Source organism: Myodes glareolus, chromosome 8 (assembly GCF_982192425.1).
Source record: "Myodes glareolus chromosome 8, mMyoGla1.1, whole genome shotgun sequence".
NCBI lineage: Eukaryota > Metazoa > Chordata > Mammalia > Rodentia > Cricetidae > Myodes > Myodes glareolus.
In genome coordinates this window covers 95192550-95214673 of record NC_142033.1, presented here as the reverse complement: position 1 = coordinate 95214673, position 22124 = coordinate 95192550, and the positions used below count along the sequence as shown (strand labels likewise).

The window sequence follows — 22124 nt, the reverse complement described above, 5'->3', positions numbered from 1 at the left end:
AAAGCTGCAATGTGCTAAACAAAGGCATTACTAAAGATATATGTTTAAATAGACATACTTATCCCAACCGACAGCTCCTATCTCATTAAGAAGGTCTGTGCAGAAACTTCGAGAAGCTGGTCGTATACACAACTCTTGTCGATTCTTTAAAGCAACTTCCTGTTGAAAAAAAATTTTTAATCAGCTATGGAATATTAAAAAGAGAATTATTAACTGGTTACAAAACAAAATTTCATAATTCTATCATTGGGTAACTAAAGTGCTCACTGTTTTTATAGGAAACCCACATGATGGTTGGTTTTGTTGCTGTTGTTTAAAGATGGTGGACAACACCAGGCACAGCAGCCAGAGTCTCTACTCAATAATCTAGGGAAACTGAAAACAGCTACCAGAGAGTGCAAACGTTCTCAACAGGTCTTCCAGAGGCTTAAATCCTGACTTTAACATTTCCTAGTTCAAACAAAAGAGACTCACTGGTTTGGTTTTAAAACAAATGGAAATAAAATAATCTACCTCAGAGAATTATTTTCAGACATTCGCAATTCTCATTAATTAAGCAAACACATGCCTAGATATTCTCAAGAAGTGCCACAAGAAATTTACAAACCTTCATGAACAGTTTCCATAACTATGACTTCCTGTGAGCACCATTCTTAAGTTCATCACTGTGGACTAGGTACACTGTCGGCAAGGGCACGGCCTCAGAAGTAAACTATGTATGCCCATATTTTATGGACATTATCTTAAACAGTGATTAAAAAATGCCAACTTGGTCTATACATATTATAAATGTATATCCTTGTCTATAGTCTCTGAAGATCTTTCTTTAGGATCTCATTTATACTCAGAAATACAGCACAAATGTACAAAACAAGTACTGTGAGTCAAGGACTGAAGAGAGGGTCTTCCTTTAGCTGAAACTAATAAATGTTTTTTGAAAATTAAATAACCAACAGAGCCATAACTTACAATCCAATAAGAGTTCAATGGAATATAGTCTTGTTCTGGTCGCATGTTCTTATATTTGCATACTAAAATCGTAATAAATGGGGGAAATTTTCCTAATTTTCTCAAATAATAAGGCAATATGAAACAAATGCTTCTTTGTCTTACTCTTTTATTTTATGTATATGAATGTCCCATCTGCATGTAGGTCTACATGCCAGAAGAGGGTATCAGAACACATTATAGTGGGTTGTGAGCCACCATGTGGTTGCTGGGATTGAACGCTGGACCTTTGGAAGAGCAGTCAGTGCTCTTAACCACTGAACCATCTCTCCAGCCATATACTGTGGTCTTTGATGTAGTTTGGGACATTTGATAACCTTTATTAGAGTTTACAAATTCATAAATCAAAATTTATGAATTTCCTCAGCAATTCTGATTCTAAGCATTTTATCAATGATATACCTCCAAGAGTTGGATGAGGACAAAAAATGAACTCAGAAGAGAGCTCTCACAACTGTTTCAATACATACTACCTGATACTGTAAAAAGTGCCAAAAAAAAACTATAAAATAAGAAATATCAAAATGTTTTCAATTGTCAGCAGCAATATTAGCATTATGATTTTGACATAAACAAAGATAAGAGAAGCTTAACAAGTTAAGTATAACTATTATGATTTGCAGCTTAATATCCCTCAACAAAGCTCACATGTTTAAGGCGTGGTCCCCATGGAAAACACTACTGAGATTTTGCATGGGTCAATGCACTGATGAGTTCAGAGCTCCATGGGCCACTGGGAAGCAAGACATGGATGGAGAAAGAAAGTCAAAAAGTAGCAGAACCTTGAAGAGTTTATCTTGTCTTTGTCTCCTCATGTCACTCTCTCTGCCTCCAATACATCATGACCTAAGCCGCTTTTCTCCTCCCAAACATAATCTTCTGCCTCACCATGTAGAAACCTAGTGACTGTGGAGCCAAATGACCATGGACTGACACCTCTGAACATAAATAAGAAAAAACACCCTTTTCACTTAAATGCTCTCAGGTGTGCTCTCTCAGAAACAGAAATAAGCCAACACAATAACCAACATAAATAACAAATAAATAATAAAGTAAATGTAATTAGAAACCAACATTTCAGAATAAAGAGACAGAAGCATAAATGCAAAGAAAAATCCAACTGGATTTTGCCAACTGGAAATATTGTTATAAACTCATGTTTATTACTCTTCCCACAGCTGTGTCTACTGAAAAGAGCTAGAAGGAGAAACAGCAATGTGCACCCTACTCTCTAGACCGAGGTATCTGACACCATTTCCCATGATAATAAGGACTAGTGTTACTATAAAGAAATCCTACAGACTTATTAGAGTGGCTGATTACAGTTCTAGAATTGGATGGACAAGTATGTCTAGAGCAATTGGCATCACAAGGCAAGGAAGATTAGCTTATATTAAAAGACCACAGGAACCAACATGAGGCAGCTTGAACTGATCAAAAATAGGACAATTTAAGCACCAGGAAGAAAATGACTGTAACAGATTAAAGCTAAACAAACATAAAACTCCTGAGTTAATAATGATTCTGACCAACATATTATTTCCCTATGGTAATTGATGGACACTAACTCATTACAGTAAAAATAATTTTTTTAAAGAAAGAAGCAATCACCTTGTAGCTTTAGTATATGCTATGCCTCGTGTTAAGAGAAGAACGGTGGCGGTTCTTTATTCATATAGTTTAGATTAATAAACCTAAATGACAAATTTATCTTTTCCTTTACTCACCATTAGGACACTGCTCTTATACTGACCATTGCACAAGCTGTGGACGGTCATAGGCCCTGTACAACCAAACGTACAGTATAACTTTAAGAAAATAAAACGCCCTTTACAAATGCCAGGGAAATGGTGGATACAGGGCAACTGGCAGTGGATGATAAATCTCCTAAGTGGTATATGATAGGAAACTGGACCAGAAGCATCTAAACCTACTGATCAACCTTTAACAAATGAAGAATAGCAGACATCAAGCAACTCCTAGAGCATTAAAGTAAGAAGCACAAAGCACCAAGTACTCATATCAAAATAAACATGCTGAGATCTGACTGGCAGGTTACAAAGAAAATGTATTGATTACCCTTTACCTAAATTGTTTAGAAAATGTTTAGGATTTTAACTTTCTTTTTGATTTTAGATTAGTGTGGTGATATCTTCTTTGTACAAATAAAGCTTGTCTGAACATCAGGGGGCAGAGCTAGTCACTAGCTAATCAGAAGAGGTCTGGAGGTCTGTACAGGCAGGCAGGAGGGGATCAGCTGGGTGGAGAGAGGGCCTGATAAGGCAGGGACAAACTGCTCAGTACCTTTTCAGCTGGGAAGTGGAGAGGTAAAGGGTGGCTATGGTTTTGTTCCTTTGTCTCTCTGATCTCTCAGCATTTTCCCCTATATCTAACTCTGGGATTTTATCATTAAGACCTATTAGAACTAATGCTACATATTGGTGCCCAACTTACAGGAAAGAATTCACAAAAAGCTGTTGGCCTGTGACTTTGCAGCTACCAGCACAGGTCGGAGCTGCATGTGGGGCTCCCATCAGGCACTGCCTCGCCCAGCTAGGCATTCTTTTCTTTCATTTTTTTTTCCCCTAAGCCTCTAAGCAAGTTTAGGATTTTCCTGTTTTAACTTCTCTACAACAGTCTCCAGCTGCCACCCAAACTCCAAAAGCACCTGGGCTCCAAATGCCACAGAACTTCCCCACCCTAGTCTGGCTGGCTCTACCTTCAGGCAGCCCCTACCACAAGTGGTGCCTTTTCCTCACAATCCCCCGTGCATTTTTCAGACAGAGGCTCTTTCGCTCCATTGTGGGCTGTGGGCTTTCCCTACATCCCCTCTCCTCAGGCTGCCACTTCTAGTTCATGACTACATGCTAGGAACCGCCGCTGTTCTCAGCCAGGCTGTTCACTGCCTGTGTTCTCCGCTCAGACACGCTATGCCTCACAGTTCCCTGACACTGCCGGCAGATGTGGTAAGACATTTCAGAATACTTAAAGGGAGGAATTAGTTAAAAGTTTTTTCCCCACATTAAAAAATGGGAAATACTAAGACAGGCAGTGGTGGCACACGCCTTTAATCCCAGTACTTGAGAGGCAGAGGCAGGCAGATCTCTGTGAGTGTGAGGCCAGCCTGGTCTATAACAGCTAGTCCCAGGATAGCCAGGGCTACACTGAGAAACACTGTCTAGAATTTTTTTTTTTTAAAAAAAGGAAACACTATTACTATGGAGGGATTTGGGTCTCTGTATAATACACTAGACAATTTGAAACTGGAACAATTAAATGATAAGCTCACTAATTTAGATCAGACTTACATAATGTCAATTATAAACATTATCAGTTTTATCATCTTTTTAATCACTAAAAAATTGGTTAATATGACTACCAAGATACAAATTTTAGATAAACTTAATAAAAGAGATCATAGAGACATTCAAATCCAGACAGAGGAATTTAATGGAGAGCCAATTTCAGCATTTCATTATAAGGTTAAAGAGTAACAACCTAAAGTTTTCAAACAACAAACTTTAATCTATCCAATCACCTTACAGGAACAAATGCCAAATGATAGATATTCCCAAGGCTGTGTAAGAGTTAAATGGAATTCTGTGGAAATGTTAGATTTAAGGAGATTAAAGGAAGCAATAGTCTCATATGGCATGCATTCAACTTTTGTGAAGGAGATGTTAAACTCATGGTCAACTTGCAATAGAATGATCCCTAGAGACTGGAGAAACTTGATTAAAGTGATCTTGGATCCTGTTCCTCAATTACAATGGAAGATCTGGTAGAAAAAAGAAGCTAAGACCATTGAAAAATGAAGAAGGGCTAGATGTATGGAAATCTCCCAAGACCAACTTCTTGGAGAGGGAGATTATGGTGACATACAATGGCAATCATGACCACCCCTGGACTTATGCAGATTTGGATGCTGGGGACTGAATTGGAGAAATAGGAAAGAAAATTGAGTCATTTACTAAAGTTACACAGGGCCCAAAGGAAGCTTTCATGGATTTCTTACAAAGACTAACTTCAGCAGTAAACAGAATAATAACAGATTCAGAAGCTAGACAAATATTAATTAAATCTCTGACTTTTAAAAATGCTAATGCACAATTCAAAAGGGTAATTAGGCCATTAACACAAGACCAGTACCCTTGGAGGAATGGATATGAGATACAGTTAATATTGAATCTCATTACCATGATGATGCATGAATAGGAGAGGAGATTTCCAGAGGTTTGAAGAAAATTTGAAATGTCAAGATGTTTCAATTGTAGCAAACACAGTCACCTAAAAAGGGATTATAACCAAGGCATTCCTTAAAAAAAAAATGCTTTCTGTAAGCATAATTCAAATAGAATGCCTCTCCTGTCCAGATTATGCAAAAACTATGGCCAGGACAGGCATTGGACAAAGAAATGAAGGTCGACAAGAGCAGTCAGGGTAACACTTTGCTATTGGGAAATGACTTCAGGGGATTCTTGCAGGCCCCCATTCCAATTTGATTCAGTCAATTGCTATAACCATGGAGGAAACTTCTTCCCAGAGCAATTAAAGAACCTAATGCCTATAATAACAAACCATACTGCTCTGGAAAACAGAAAATCTATAGAGGATAGAAAAAATTCAGGAAAAACCATAAAGCAAATATTTTAGCAAACTTCTATAAATGAACAAAGACCAAATTTAAAAATGAGAATAAATGATGTTGTCATTGAAGGTCTTGTAGACACTGGTGCAGATGTCATAATAATTGAGCCAGACAGTGCTCCACCATATTTCTTTAAGAAAATGGAACAGTTTTTGCTTATTATAATATAAAGTATATTACAGATATAACACATAATTCTACAGGGCAGGCAGTTATAGAAATATCAAATTTAACTCTAAAGGGTATGGATAAATAGAAAGGAGTAATAAAATTCCCCAAAAATAGATTGCATAATGCTTTATTAATTTTGAATTTTCTAAATACTAATGAGAAAGGAACAAAGCTGCTGAAAGAAGTTAGATAGTAGAAAAAAATATGGAATCAAATCAGCCAGTATACTTTAAAGATGTGTTGACCTCAGAATGGAAACCTGTGTCACACTGGGAACGGGGATTTGCTTTTACTTTCACAAGAGAAGAAAACTATGGATATCATCAAAATTGATAAAATTTGATTTGAACAAGAGATACCCTTGATTAGAAAGGTAATATTTAATCAAACAGCATAAACTACCTTTAAGCTAGCAAATGTTTTTCATTTTATCAGATATAACTTGTCATAACGGAACCTCCCAAGAAATTAGGTTGGTGAAGGGTTTTATTTCTGTCTTTTCAAAATAATGAAAGCCTCCAGCTAAGGAATCTGAAGACTACTAAACAAATATAACATCTGAGGAAAAAGGACAAATCACCCAGAAAAAAAAAATGTCCCAAGAAAAACTAATTTGTCCTACTAGTGTATCACATCTTCAACAGGATACAATTTCATAAATCTTCCCAAATGTCTGTTTTTTTTTTTACTTTACTCTACAGAAATATAATGCGAATAGTCTTTTTGTAGTCCCAGACAATTAAAAATTAAAGCTGGCTTTTGGAATTGGAGTGTGGCTCCCTCCTTCTCCAAACCAATGTATTTTTGTTAAAGTAAAATCCAAAATCTCTGTCTCATGTCAGGAGAGCCACTTGATATGGGACAGAAGAAAAACAAAAATTAAAGGACTATTTTATTGGCACTAATCTCATAATCCTTTGGTTCTCGTTTAAGTCTTTGAGCTATTCTTGAGTTACAAATATCTAAAAATTTATAAGATATATATATATATATATATAAAAGTTTTTATCATGATATTAAATGGTCATATAGAGTACTAACTAACTCTAGAAAAAGGCTTCATCTATGCATGATTTCAGGTTTGAGTGTCTATCAAATAACTAGGAATTAAGTTCTTGTACTCTGGAAACTCTTTGAGATCTGCTGCATATGAGATTTAAAATTAATTTTGACCCAGAAAGACAAATAAAATATGTACTACTCATAAGTGACTTTTATACATAAAACAAAGAAAAACCAGCCTACAATTCACAATTCCAGAGAACCTGAACAAAAAAGAAGACCCAAGAGAGACAAACATGGATCTAATATACATGAGAAGTAGAAAAAGACAAGATCTCCTGAGTAAATTGGGAACATAGGGATCATGGGAGAGGGTAGAAGGGGGGGTCAGGGATGAGACCAAAGAAAAATGTATAGCTCAATAAAATATTTTTTAAAAATTATCCTTAAAAAAGTGTTTTGGCTATTCTGAAACTTCAGCTCCTATATATATATATATATATATATATATATATATATATATATATATATATATTGTTTTAAAGTATTTGCGTTTTCTTCAGTGAACCAAAGCCATGCCTAACAGTGACATTTGAAGTCTCCAAAAGGAGGTTGGAGCCCCCACAATGATGACTGCTCCAGGACTATGAAAACACCACTAAGCTGAAAAACACCATGTAAGATCAGATTTTGACTACAAACTGCTCAGGACAACTTTGAGGTGGCTAGCTGAAAGGATCCAGTCTTCCAGACTACCCTAGCCAGGAACTGAGCGAAGCTCTGCACTTTCCCATTACACAGAAACTAGACAACAAATGATATAACTACCTCTCTCAGTACTTGACAATTAACCGGAATTTTTCTTTTCTGGATCCCCTAAAGATGTCATCACCCACAAATGGAAGTAAATTTAAGAACACAACACCCATGTTCCCAAGAATTAGGGAGGGTGGCTTTTGTTTTTTTTTTTTTTGGTTTATGGATATCTGTCATTCTTTAGGGGATTGGTTATAAGTTGTTATTGGTTACAGTAAGAAAGAAAGTTGAACAAAGAAGATTGGATTCAGAGTTCTTGCTTTGAAAACAGGGGATATAGATATGATTGGATATAGGGTAGAGTACTGAATCTACTCTGAACAGAAATAAAGGGAGATAGAGAAGTAGGATTAAAAGGTAAGTTATTTAATGTACTTTTAAACCAAAACAGCAACTACTAGTATTAAATGTTTTATATTGGCTTAGATTTTTTGCATACTGATACAAAGTTGAGATTATTTTTGTTAGAACATACATTTCTAATCTTGTTCAAGGTATGGTACCTACGCAACTCATTTAACAATGTAATGCAAATTTTTAGTCCTTAAACGTTATTATTACCAACTATTTAAGATAATAAGAAAATGCAGGTTAGCAATTAGTCACCTATTACAATCAAACTTGCAGTCATATTAGGTATGATGTCAAGGTCAAACAGAGATAGAGTTTAGATAGACAGGTCATCTTCACACACTTCAGAGATCTACACAATATGCCATTTAAGATGTTTTAATAACATAGGTTCTTTTCTTTTTCTTTTCTTTTTAATGACAATAAGACATGTCTGCTCCTGGAAGAACCAATATACTTCAGAGATGTTGGGCATTAATGAAACTCCACATGGAATTACTTTCTTTGTTACAAAGTTTAGTCACAGGGCAAGTAAGTGCTCTTGCCTTGACTGCTAGCAGTATGCTATACAAATTGGACAAGCAGGACACAAAAGAAAGGACTGCTGAACTTTGCTAAGACAAATTAGGACAGCACTTCAGAATACCCCGCTTCGCAGAAAAGTTTGTCAGGTATGCAAGGTATGTAGGTCGAAGACAGATGGCCCGACATGGCAGAGGAACCTTGAGTGACTGTCCAGGCAGCTGTTACTGTCATTTTCACTTTTTTTTTTTTTGGAAGTTGCTTGCTTACACTTCTTGCTTGCTCAGTTAATATTATCTTTCTCTGGTCTCTGATGGAGTTGAAGATTTTATAGTTATAATTTTCCTTGTTACCAGATTCAAAAAAGAAATTCACTAAAGAAATGTAAATTGTATAAGGTTGAGAGACATAAAAAGTTTTAGTAATGCAAGTTAGAATAAAAAATGAATTGGGTACAATCTTTTGTACTCACCAAGATAGGATAGATATGGAGTATTTTTTTCTGAATTTGCATTTGTTAATATAATAGACATTGTTGATGTATTTATTGCCGATACATTGTATATTGTTATTATACTTATTGTATATAGAGCTTCTTATATTAGTTATAACCTTTTGTTTTGAATTTTTAGACAAAAAGGGAGAAATGTGATACTTTTTTGTACAAATAAAGCTTGCCTGAAGAAAAGAGAGAAGAACTAGTCACTAGCTAATCAAAGAGGTCTGGAGGTCTGTACAGACAGACAGGAAGTGATACAGCTGGGCAGACAGGGGAAGTGATAAGGCAGAAGGAGACAGGAACTCGGTCTCTTTTCAGTTGGAAAGTTGAGAAGGTAAGGCGACTGTGGTTTTGCTCCTTAATCTCTCTGATTTCTCAGCATTTTCCCCTATATCTGACTCTGGGCTTTTATTATTAGGACCTTTTAGCAGTCATGCTACAGATTAGTTTCAAATACATAGTAAGATATTGTAATGGACCAAAATCAAAGCATAGTATTCATATTTATTTCTGAAACACAATGCCTGAATGAAATTTTAAACTATATCATTAGCAATTCTTGCCTGACACAAAGTCTCAATCTGTGACATCTGTCATTTGTGTTACAATGCAGTGTACAGAAAGATTGGAGTGTGAAACATTCTGTTTTGGAGATAATGAATATTCAACCCTTAGTAAAGTGGGCTGAAAGATGCCATGGATATCTAACAACCTCAGTTTGCAATGTGAGAAATTTTATAGGGCACAAGATTTGTTTTGTCCAACAAGGACATGGATGAAGAGGAGCAAAGGCAGAAAGACAGATGGGATAAATTAAACCTCACATCAGCATCGATTCAAGTGTGGGACCTTCAACCTGATAAAAGCAAAGCATCTGTCTGGAAGGACTATTATTAAACATTCAAAATCGCTACAATTGTCCTTATTCTGATCATGGTGTACATGTGTGTTCATGATGTGTGTTGGGGAGCACATGTGCTCACATCACACATGTAAACACACATGTACAATCATGGGGTTGATCTTCTCTTTATACCTTTATGTGAGTTCTGGAACTTCAACTCAGGTCTCCAGGCTTGCACACCAAATGCCTATACCTTGCCAGGCCGAACTAAATATTTTGAAATAAGCAAAGGACTTAGCTAAAGATATATACAGTGATATATTTGTAAAGGAATTGGTACAGTCTCCATGATTTCCTGATAAATTACTATAATCTCTTCCAAAAATGTTGGAGAAGAAATATGATTGACAGAATGTAAATGACACATCATCAACTCAGGTTAGTCACTACAATTGCCTCTCTTTTATTCATGTTGAAAAGTCCTTCAGGAATCTGTATCTGTATAAAATTAATTCCATTTTATACTATGTCATTAAGGATGATCACTTCATGTAAACGAAAGACTCTGACTTCAATCCCCATCACCCATATGAAAAAGTCTGACATAAAAGCATATACTCATAATTCCAGGTGTGGGGAGAGAGGCACTAAAAGATCTCTGAGGCTCAATGGTCAGTGTAGTTAACCAAACCAACAAGTCTCAGATCAGTGAGAGACACCATTTCAAAAAAAGGTAGAACACAATTGAAGAAATTGACAGATGAGTATGTCCACATAAATGAAAATACATGTTCATATGCCCTCACATATGTGCACACATGCAGACATCAATACATAGATAGATACATGCCATTAGAAAGTTTTAGAAACAATCGATACTTAGTAATACAAAAAGAGTGATAAAAAATTCTTACCAAAAGCATCTTCAACTCCATCATAAAGCTCACTAGATCAGGAGACTGCTTCAATCTCTAAATCAAAAGATTTTCAATTAATAACTCATGCAATGAATGTTCCACTCACTGAAGCTGAAATGAATGTGGACAATGGATTAACTTCATCTAAATATTAACAGTATTCATTAGTGAGATATTGGTCATCACTTCTATTCTTGCCAATTTCATTTTGAAGGAGTAAATAAAATTTTTGCCTTAGTTTGCTTTTTATTGTGATAAACACAATTACCAAAAACAACTAGAAAAGGAAAGGGTTTATTTCCACTTAGAGCTGTAATCCGTCTTCATGGCCAGGGACTCCAGGTAAGGACCAAAGGCCGAGACCAAAGCAGAACACTGCTTATGGCCTTGCCCCCAGGGCTTGCTCAGCTTGCTTTCTCATACCATCCAGGACTACCTGCCAGGGGTGGTATCATCTCAGTGGGCTGCACCTTCCACAGCAGTCGCTATAAAGGAAATTCCCTACCAACCCTCTGGCAGGCCATCTAATGAAAGTAAGTTCTTGACTGAGGTTCTCTTTCCAAAAGCTCAAGTTTGTGTCACTCAAGTTGATTAAAACTAATTAGTCTACTTGGATGAAATGTAGTGAATAAGCCAGGCGGTGGTGGCGCACGCCTTTAATCCCAGCACTCGGGAGGCAGAGGCGGGTGGATCTCTGTGAGTTCGAGGCCAGCCTGGTTTATAAGAGCTAGTTCCAGGACAGGACCTAAAGATACAGAGAGACCCTGTCTCAAAAAAAAAACAAAAAACAAAAAACAACAACAAAAAAGAAATGTAGTGAATAGTGGATGAATTCACATAAAACTGCATACTTGCCTTCATTTCTTCAGTACTCATCACTAAAAACTTAGGAAGGCATTATTTTAAAAGGAGAAGGGCAGAGTAAAAAGATGTGAGCAGAAAGAGGAACATAAAATACAAAATTCTAACTTCTAAAGTCTAGTGTAAAAGTTTGAAAGAAAATGGCCCCCAAAAGGAATGGCACTATTAAGAGATGTGACCTTGTTGGAGTAGGTGTGGTCAAGTTGGAAGAAGTATGTCACTGTGGAGGTAAGCTTTAAAGTCTCATATATGCTCAAGCTACCGCCCAGTGTCATAGACCACTTCCTGTAGCCTGAAAGATATAGGACTCTGAGCTAAATTTCTAGCACCATGTCTGCCTGCACAACACCATGTGATGAATAAAGAAATAAAGAATAAAAAAACTGCTTTGGACCTATAGCAAGGCAGTGCTGTGGGAGTTCCTTCAGCTCCTTCAGCCAATCGCCGCTGAGTTACCAGCCCATTGGGGCGTGGTCTCTCCCTTTAAAAAAAAGCAGCGGCTGTCCTCCTCTTTCTCTTTGTCTTCCGGCTCCGTTTCCGGCCCCTGGACTCCTTTCCTGTTCGCGCGGAGGGGCGGTTGTCTGGGACGGTAATCTGTAAGTTTTTTCCCCTTTGAATAAATAACCATTATATTAATCATAATTCCAAACTGGTGTGGGATTGTCTGTGACTTACGCCTTCATCTGGCGCCCCACGTTTGGTTGTAGAACCCCCCCTTCCCCCCCACTCAACTGCTTGCTACCAGCTCGGCTAGTCACGAGACCTCCCTCAGCTGCGGCCTGTGCCCTGTGTGTGGAGCCAGCAGTTCAGTTAAACCCCACGCCTCCCAAGCTCCACAGGCTCGGGACAGTCTCTGCCTGCCTGGTTTGCTCTTTTCTGAGTTGTTTTTAAATTTCCCTTGTAAGTGCGGTGCTTTAGTGGCGTGAATCAGAACGACTCGGTCACGTGGAGGCATACGCGGCTTCCGGGTTGCTCTTTTCTACCCCTGGATTCTGGGTTTCTGGTTCCGTGTATGGAATTGATTTAATTAAACTTTCTTTCTTGAGCAACTTATATTTCCTAGTTTTTAACAAATACTAAGGCAGACACTGAAACAGGACCTGTTTAAGTCACCTTTGCAGTGGTTCTAGTCGCAACTTGGCAACAGCGCTGCCAACTAGACAAGAGGTAATATGGCAGTTTTTGTTTCCAACGCCAATTTTACTGTTTTCTTTATTAATACAATGGATTATGTCATGCAAGGTTTATATGACTATGGGAATATATTAATTTACTTATTGCTAGGTTTCAGTTTTCTTTTCAATATTTTATCATTAAGAAAGATACGATTTTTACGGACTAATATTGAACAACTAGTTGAAAGGATTAAAATTATTGAAAATCAGGGGTTATCTGAACAAGTGGATACTATGATAGACAAAATTGACTCCATGTCCAAGGGTACTAGGAAGTTACCTGAAAGGGTACAGGCTGTTGAATTTGACGTTCAGATGTTACCACAAAGTTTTGATAAGGTAACAGATAGAATGAACCTCCAGAATGGGAACCAAAAAACTGATACCTTAGTGAAATTACTAGAAACACGGGTAGGTCAGGAGATTCAGGATTTAAGGGATACAATGATAAAAAGATTAGAAATGATTGAAGAAACTATTGGAGCTGGTGAACAGAGTAAGAAGGCACAAGGACAGGATACAATGCCACCACCAGCTGTTAGAACTGGCTTACCCAGGGTCCTAACAACATACCCTGTAATTTATTCTGACAAAGGGTTAACTTCCAAAGGCTCAAAGGGAGTTAAAGAAGCTAGATGGACACCAATAGCAATGAATGATTTAAAAGAAATTAAGCAAGCTGTCGTTAACTTTGGCTTGCACTCTGCATTTGTTAAGGAAATGATAAGGACTTGGGCTTCTAATGTCAGAGCTACCCCCCATGATTTCTCTCAGCTAGTGTCTGCAGTTTTAGATGATGGGCCTTCCTTGATGTTTGGAATTTATTTCAGAGAAGAATCCAAACATATGGAACAGCAAGGAAGAGCAAAAGGTGTGGAGGTTTCCCAAGATCAAATTCTTGGTGTAGGAGCATATGCTGATCCACAGGTCCAAGCTCTTTATGATGAAGAAGTGCTGTCCTTATGTCACAAAGCAGCCTTGAATGCTTTGAATAGAATACAAGATCCAGCAAAAAGGGTCGAATCATATACCAGGGTTAGGCAGGGACAGAGAGAACCCTTTACTGACTTTGTGCAAAGATTAATTAAGGCTCTGGACATAGGGGTAACAGACCCAGAAGCTAGACGAATACTTCTTGAATCTCTAGCTTTTGAAAATGCAAATACTGAATGTAAAAAGATAATTGGGCCTTTAAGATCTAGATCAGCACCAATGGAAGAATGGATACAGCATACAATGAATGTTGAGATGTTTAGCTATAACGATGAATCCTGGGTAGGAGAAGCGATTTCCAAAGCTATGAGGAGACATCAAACTACCAGGTGTTTTAATTGTGGTAAATTAGGACATCTGAAAAGGGATTGCAGGCAAAGAAATCCTAGGAATAATATCTCCTCTGGGAATGACAAAAGTAAGAGATCTCAGCCTTCAGGTATATGCAGAAGATGCGGTAAAGGCCGACATTGGTCCAACGAATGCAGGTCAACAACAGACAGACAAGGCAACCCGATACCATCGGGAAACTCCTTGAGGGGCCTCTCGCAGGCCCCCAAGCCAAAAGTGGCCCAGTCATTCCCAGTTACAGTCGAAAATGTGTCTCACCAAGAAAATTAAAAACTCCAATGTCTGCCGTAAAAAGTAATACTGGTCTAAATGATGAATTACATGTGGAGAATGAGTCAAAAAATTCAGGAGGACAGAGTAAACGTATATTTTGGCAAACGTATATTAACGATCAAAGACCAAAGCTAAGAGTCTGTATAAATGGCATTTTTATTGAAGGCTTATTAGACACAGGTGCGGATGTAAGTATAATTACTCCAGAATCCTGGCATCCGAATTGGCCTCTTCATGAGGTAGATGTTCAGTTCCTGGGAATTGGAACCCTATCTCGTGTAAAACAAAGCACAAGATGGGTGGAATGCATAGGGCCTGAAGGGCAAATAGGAAGATTAAGGCCATATATAGCAAATATTGCAATAAATTTATGGGGCCGTGACCTGCTACAGCAATGGAATACCCAGATTAACATTCCTGTAGTTCCAGGAACTCACAATTCTGGGAAGGATATAATGAGGTATTATGGAAAAAGGTCACCAGCCATTCAGGCTGTACAAGAACACACAGCCAATAGCAAACCTTTAGAGGTACCAACAGCCCTACCTTTAAAATGGCTAACTGAGAAGCCAATATGGATCAAGCAGTGGCCTCTAGCTGAAGATAAGTTACAGGCTTTGGAACAGCTGGTACAAGAGCAACTAGATGCTAACCATATTGAAGAATCAACCAGCCCTTGGAATTCTCCTGTGTTTGTTGTAAAAAAGAAATCTGGTAAATGGAGAATGGTGACAGATCTAAGAGCTGTCAACAAGGTAATTCAGCCTATGGGTCCGCTACAATCTGGAATTCCTTTGCCTTCTCTATTACCAAGAGGATGGCCTCTTATAGTTATTGATTTGAAAGATTGTTTTTTCACTATACCTTTGCAAAAAAAGGATAGAGAAAAATTTGCCTTCACAGTGCCTACTTATAATAATTCTCAGCCTACTAGGAGATATCAATGGACTGTCCTCCCACAGGGGATGCTCAATAGTCCCACATTGTGTCAATATTTTGTTAATAAGCCACTGGAAATAATTCGTAAGCAATTTCCCAAGTCCATAATTTATCATTACATGGATGACATTTTATTATCTGATTCAAATAAAGATACTTTGGAAAGTATGTTTGAAGAAGTAAAGAAAGTTTTGCCTAGGTGGGGATTACAAATTGCCCCTGAAAAGATTCAAAGAGGAGATTCTATTAATTACCTAGGCTACAGAATAGGGTTAGAGAAAATTCGAACACAAAAGGCACAAATTAGGAGAGACCGGTTACGGACTCTTAATGACTTCCAAAGATTGTTAGGAGATATTTCCAGTCTACGACCAGCTGTTGGGATAACACCTGATCTAATAGTTCATTTAAACAAAACCTTAGATGGTGATAAGGATTTGAATAGTCCCAGAAAATTGACAGTTGAAGCAGAAAAGGAACTGACAATGATTGAGGAAAAATTACAGGAGGCACATGTGGATAGGGTCAACCCGAATCTTAGTTCCATCCTAGTCATACTGCCTTCCAGAATTTCTCCTACAGGGATTTTAATGCAGAGGGAAGATATTATTTTAGAGTGGATATTTATACCTCATAAACCAAGTAAAAAATTAAAAACTTATGTAGAAAAGGTTTCAGAATTAATTATAAAAGGTAAACTGAGACTTCGTCAACTAGCAGGTATAGACCCAGCAGAAATTATAGTGCCTTTTACTACTGAGGAAATAAGAAAGTTATGGGAAGATAATGAACCATGGCAAAGAGCTTGTGCTAATTTTTTGGGAGAAATTAGCAGCAACTATCCCAAAAGTGATAGACTTAACCTCATAAAGAGAACTTCTTGGATTCTTCCTAGAATTGTACGTGATGCTCCAATAACTGGAGCTCGGACATTTTATACCGATGCAAATAAATCAGGGAAAGCAGGTTATAAATCGGAAGAATTGAGTAAGGTGGAACAAAGCCCTTATAATTCTGTCCAGAAGGCAGAATTATATGCCATTCTTATGGTGCTAAGGGATTTTAAAGAACCTCTTAATATAGTTACAGATTCACAATATGCAGAAAGAGTTATCTTGCATATTGAAACCGCTGAATTCATACCAGATGACACAGAGTTGACTTCATTGTTTATCGAGGTACAGGACATAATTAGGAATAGGCTTTGTCCAATGTACATAACACACATCCGGTCCCATACCGGTCTGCCTGGGCCTCTAGCACAAGGTAACGCTGAAATTGACCAATTATTGATTGGAAGCGTTCTGCAGGCCTCAGAATTTCATAAAAAACATCATGTCAATAGTAAAGGCTTAAAGAAAGAGTTTTCCATTACATGGCAACAAGCTAAGGACATTATAAAGAGATGTCCTACTTGTTCTTTCTATAATCAAACACCGTTGCCTGCAGGGAGTAACCCAAAGGGTACTCAAAGGAATGAAATCTGGCAGATGGATGTGTTCCACTTTATGGAATTTGGTAAATTAAAATATGTACACCACACCATAGACACGTATTCAGGTTTTCAATGGGCAACTGCCCTGAGCTCAGAAAAGGCTGATTCGGTAATCACACATTTATTGGAAGTTATGGCCATCATGGGTATACCTGCACAAATAAAGACAGACAATGGTCCAGCATATGTATCTAAGAAAATGAAACGCTTCTTTGCTTATTATAATATAAAACACGTTACAGGTATACCAAATAATCCTACAGGTCAGGCAGTTATAGAAAGATCAAATCGTACTATAAAGGATATGCTAAACAAACAGAAAGGGACGAAAGATACCCCCAGAAATAGATTGCATAATGCTTTATTAACCTTGAATTTTCTTAATGCTAATGAGAAAGGAACAACAGCAGCAGAGAGGCATTGGATAATGGAAAAAACTTCTGAACTAAACCAACCTGTTTATTTCAAAGACGTGCTGACCTCTCAATGGAAGCCAGGAGATGTGCTACGTTGGGGAAGGGGTTTTGCTCTTGTTTCCACAGGAGAAGAAAAATTGTGGATACCATCAAAATTAATAAAGGTTCGATTTGAAGAGGAGAAACCTCTTGGAAAGGAGAAATGACAGCATCTACAATGATGATAACCGTACAGGTGGTAAGAAAAGCATATAGAATGGGGGCAGGGTTCTGTTCTTATCTCCACAGGAAAACACTGATCTTTGAAAAGTTCAAGGGACCCTGGATATTTGAATACTGACAGATGGAAAATAACGGCCCAATAGGGACTATCAAGAAAACTGAATAGGTTCTGTAAGTACCATATACTAAATCATATTTCTAAATTTATAGAGCTGGTTTTAGAGTTGGACTCTGGCTCAGTCCCTCTCTAATTCCAAGCCTGTTGTTTAAAGAAAAACCCAGAGTTTCTGGAGTTTCTGTCTCATGTCAAGAGCCATGATATGGGACAGAAAGAAATATGAGTTTAGAAAACATCTTTACTTTTCTTCATATCTATCATACCTTCATTAAATATATCTATCATGTCTCTCATTGAATATAGGTATTCATGTATATGTCTATATAATTAATGTTTAAGTTTTCCACAATGAACAATGAGTTTTTCCTACAGTGACATTTGAAGTTTCCAGGAAGAAGATGGGGCCCCATAACAACAACTCCACCTGGTTGATATGGCGTCATGATACTGATAGCGCTACTACAAGACCTGTTTTGGGTACCAGCTGCACAAGACGGTTCCAACGTGCTGAAATGGTGCACATCTTGTACAACATTCTGGCCAGACCTCCACAAAATACTCAGAGACTATTTGCAATTTTAAAAGACATTGATCTTGAAATTTAACCATCATTTTACTTTCACAGGATCCCCCAGAAAGAACGTCGCCCCCATGACAGCTGGAAGTAATTCTAGAGAACGACGTCCCCTCTCCCAATAAAGTTTGTCCTTGGGTTTAGGGACATCATTTAGGGGTTGGTTATAATTAGTATACGGTTGAGGGTTGGGGGAGGAATTTTATAAGCACAGGAATCCAAAAAAAAAAAAAAAAAAAAAAGGAGGGATAATTGGATTATGGGATAAATAGATTTGTACTTGTGAGTTATTGCTTTTAGACAAACATATTGGTATCAATTCTTATATATTGATACAAAGTTAAATTATGTTGACTATTTTATGCATGCATGCTTCATGCTTCTACCTCTGTTTAAAACATTTTTATGTATTTGTATATATATATATTGTATTGATATATGTATATTTACCATATTGCATTGTACACTTCTACCTCTGATTAAGATACTTATATATTGTTTATGTATTGATATATATTTACCATATTGCAATGTATACTTGCACATTGTTTATATTTGGAGGTCTCATTGTCCCCATTTATTGCACACTTGTTTATTATCTCAGTCTTTAAGTTAGATAGATATTGAGAATTATATAGATCAACAGTCATCTAAGTTTGTCATTTATAATTAGACTAATCAGGTTCTTTAGATATATAGAGATTATATTCAGTATAGATAGATAATCTTCAACCTCTTCAAAGAGCTGTAGAAAATGGCCTTTAATCTAATTCAGAGTTCTATGGTAGGGAGACACAATCACTCCTGGCAACACTGATCTATGCCCGAGAGAATGTTGAGCACCAAAGACACTCCACCTGGAGCCTTTCTTCTTGGCAGAACTGGCCTTTGGGTAAAGAAATGCTCATACCTCAACTACTGACAGAGTTACAGAATATCCGTAAATGGATAAAACAAGACTGTCATATCCTGCCAAGACAGGGTAAGATAGTTTTGAAGTTTCTTGCCTTTGAAAATGGTATGTCAGTTACATCAGGCCTTAGCCAAAGTTGGTTGCTTCAACGCTGCAAATGTGACTTTGGGTGTTTGTCCAGGTAGCCAGTTGTCTCTGCGATTTGTTACATGTTCTGGAAGTTGTTTGATTGCACTTCCTAATTACTCAGATAACATTATTTCCCTTCTCAGATCTTCGATGGGATTGAAGATTATATAAATGTAGTTACTTTCCTTTCATGACTTGGCCAAGTTATTTGTTATACAAGACTTAAGCTAGTTAGAATAGGATATTTGTATTTATTGTATATAATTTCGTAGGTTTGTACTTATTGTATATAATTGCGTAGTAGGCTTAGAACTCTCTTACTTAAACAAAAGGGGGAGATGCTGTGGGAGTTCCTTCAGCTCCTTCAGCCAATCGCCGCTGAGTTACCAGCCCATTGGGGCGTCGTCTCTCCCTTTAAAAAAAGCAGCGGCTGTCCTCCTCTTTCTCTTTGTCTTCCGGCTCCGTTTCCGGCCCCTGGACTCCTTTCCTGTTCGCGCGGAGGGGCGGTTGTCTGGGACGGTAATCTGTAAGTTTTTTCCCCTTTGAATAAATAACCATTATATTAATCATAATTCCAAACTGGTGTGGGATTGTCTGTGACTTACGCCTTCAAGGCAGAACTTAGGTAGACAGGGAAAGCTAGGCTGAATGCTGGGAGAAAGAAGGGCAGAGTCAGAGAGAAGCCATGGAGCCACTGGAGACAGACACTGGGAACTTTAGCTGGTAAGCCACTGTCACGTGGAGATACACAGATTAATAGAAATGGGCTAAATTAATACGTAACAGTTAGCCAATAAGAAGCTAGAGCTAATGGGCCAAGCAGTGATTTAATTAATACAGAATCTATGTGATTATTTCGGGTCTAAGCTAGCCAGGCAGCCGGGAACCAACAAGCGGCCAAACTCCAACAACAACTACAAAATAAACAGTGATATCTTAGAATGTCTTCTCAGAATACTACATCATTTCTCTGCTGAAAAAAATACTGCTTACTTTATGTTTCTGTTTTACATTGTGATGCATTGCACTAGCCACACACTGTTCTAAACAAAGCTAAATGTAAACTTGTTCCATCTTTTCAGAAGAGAAAATTAAAAGCCTAAAGTATTTGAATAGCACATGATGGCAAAGCACCCATATAACATGGCTCTGGTGGAGCGCATGCCTGTAGAATAAATCTGACACCACTGGTGCTTTCACATGGAACAACTTGTAGCAAAGCCCTGTGAGCCATAATCCAGCAACTAAACACAGCTCAATACCTTGTTTTATAATGAGTTCTACTAGAATGCAGCCCTACCTCTGTGTCCTTCACTTAAGGCTCTTTAGGTGTTGCTGTCAGAACAGAATACCACAACTGACAGAGCATGGTTGTTTATGAAACCTGAACAATCTTTATAATAACTTTGTTGACTGTTTGGATCACATTTACTGAAATTAGTATAAGAGAAAATTAGTAACATTTAATTGAACCTTGGGGGGGTAATTGAATGCTGAGTTTTCTCTGACCAGCTGGAAGGCAGGGGGATATAAGTGATGGCAACTTTAGAACCCTTCTTTCAGAGTAAGCATAGAGAAATGAGGTATTTGTCCCACTGTTTGCTTAGTCCCTGTGAGTGCATTTCTCAGGCTATTTAAATGACTGAATGGACTCATTCTAAATTTTTCATGTACAATATAAATTGGTAACAAGAATGAGGGAGCAGGATAATGAGAGTAGAGATAATCGCAACATTCCATTAAAGCAATGCTGAGATCACACAACTAGCAAAAGAGTTTGCATTCTTCTACTCAAGCAGGTTCATCTCGCACATTTCTCTGTGACCCAGACCCTTCATAGAGGGCAAGTGTCCTTGCCTGTTATCACCATAACATATCTTTAACACATAATGTAATACAGAACCTCAGGAGAAACACACAAAAGAAAAGATCACATTTATTTTTCTGGAAAAGACATTTCACTATTTGACTTATTTCAGTAATAATTTCATTTCCAATGTTTCTATTCTCTTCCAATGACTTTTTAGATAGGGTACACCAAGCACTAAGAATAGCTAAATTAATTCTGTCAAGCTCTCTCCTCAGTCACCATCAGCTCCTGTGTTTATGATAGGTCACAGGGACCTATCATAAAGTGACTTCCTTTTCACCTTACCTCTTCATAAACCAGAACTACAAATCCATTATTGTTATACACAGCCTAGGTTCAGGCTTTTTTCCTATCACCACTCTGCAAGTTTAGTAGAGAAATCAACCAAAAAATACATATGGATGGGGTGACCACATTTGAAAGCATAAAGTCTCAAGACTGAAAATCAATTTCAAACCCCCAATGTTGCCTTGACATTTGCTTACGATTTCAGCAAACATGTTACATAATACACAATCTTTAAAACACTTGAAAAATACAAAACACAGCAATTAATAAATCAGCTTGTTTATAAACCAGGGTTTTAGAGCATAAATTTAGTAATTTCTACCCTCATTTTGAATCATAAAACTATTAACATACTTACTTGTTGGATTATTTGACGGTATTCATTAAGTATATTTTTCAGTTGCCAGCTAAACAGTAATCTACAATTTTAAAAGGGAAAAATGGTTTATTCATTGTTTGCTTTTACAAGGAGAAAAATATTTTTATGCTATCAAACATGTACATATAATCAAAAATCATATAAGCATAATTCTGACAAGTAAATAAAAATACTGACCACTCACACTGCTGAAAGTCTTATTACTTCAAACATAAATAACAGCTATCAGTAAGAAGCATGCTAATAACACACCTTTTCTAAATTATAACATGTTCAAATAAAAACTCCATTGAAGTAGACACTTTATCACAGAAGGAAGATAGAATACACAGTTTGAATCATAATATATC

At 37.4% G+C, this 22124-nt stretch overlaps 1 protein-coding gene across 2 annotated transcripts in view; it reads right to left on the bottom strand.

Annotated features, from left to right (window-relative positions):
- Fancl (FA complementation group L) overlaps positions 1-22124 on the bottom strand; it is a 99484-nt gene that overhangs the window by 60389 nt on the left and 16971 nt on the right. For both annotated transcript variants that reach the window (XM_048435392.3, XM_048435390.3), the window contains 3 exons: positions 21754-21814; positions 10776-10832; positions 59-159 (listed from right to left, as the gene is read on the bottom strand). In XM_048435392.3, the coding sequence (XP_048291349.1) occupies positions 59-159; positions 10776-10832; positions 21754-21814 (219 nt within the window). The remainder of the gene's footprint in view (positions 1-58; positions 160-10775; positions 10833-21753; positions 21815-22124) is intronic.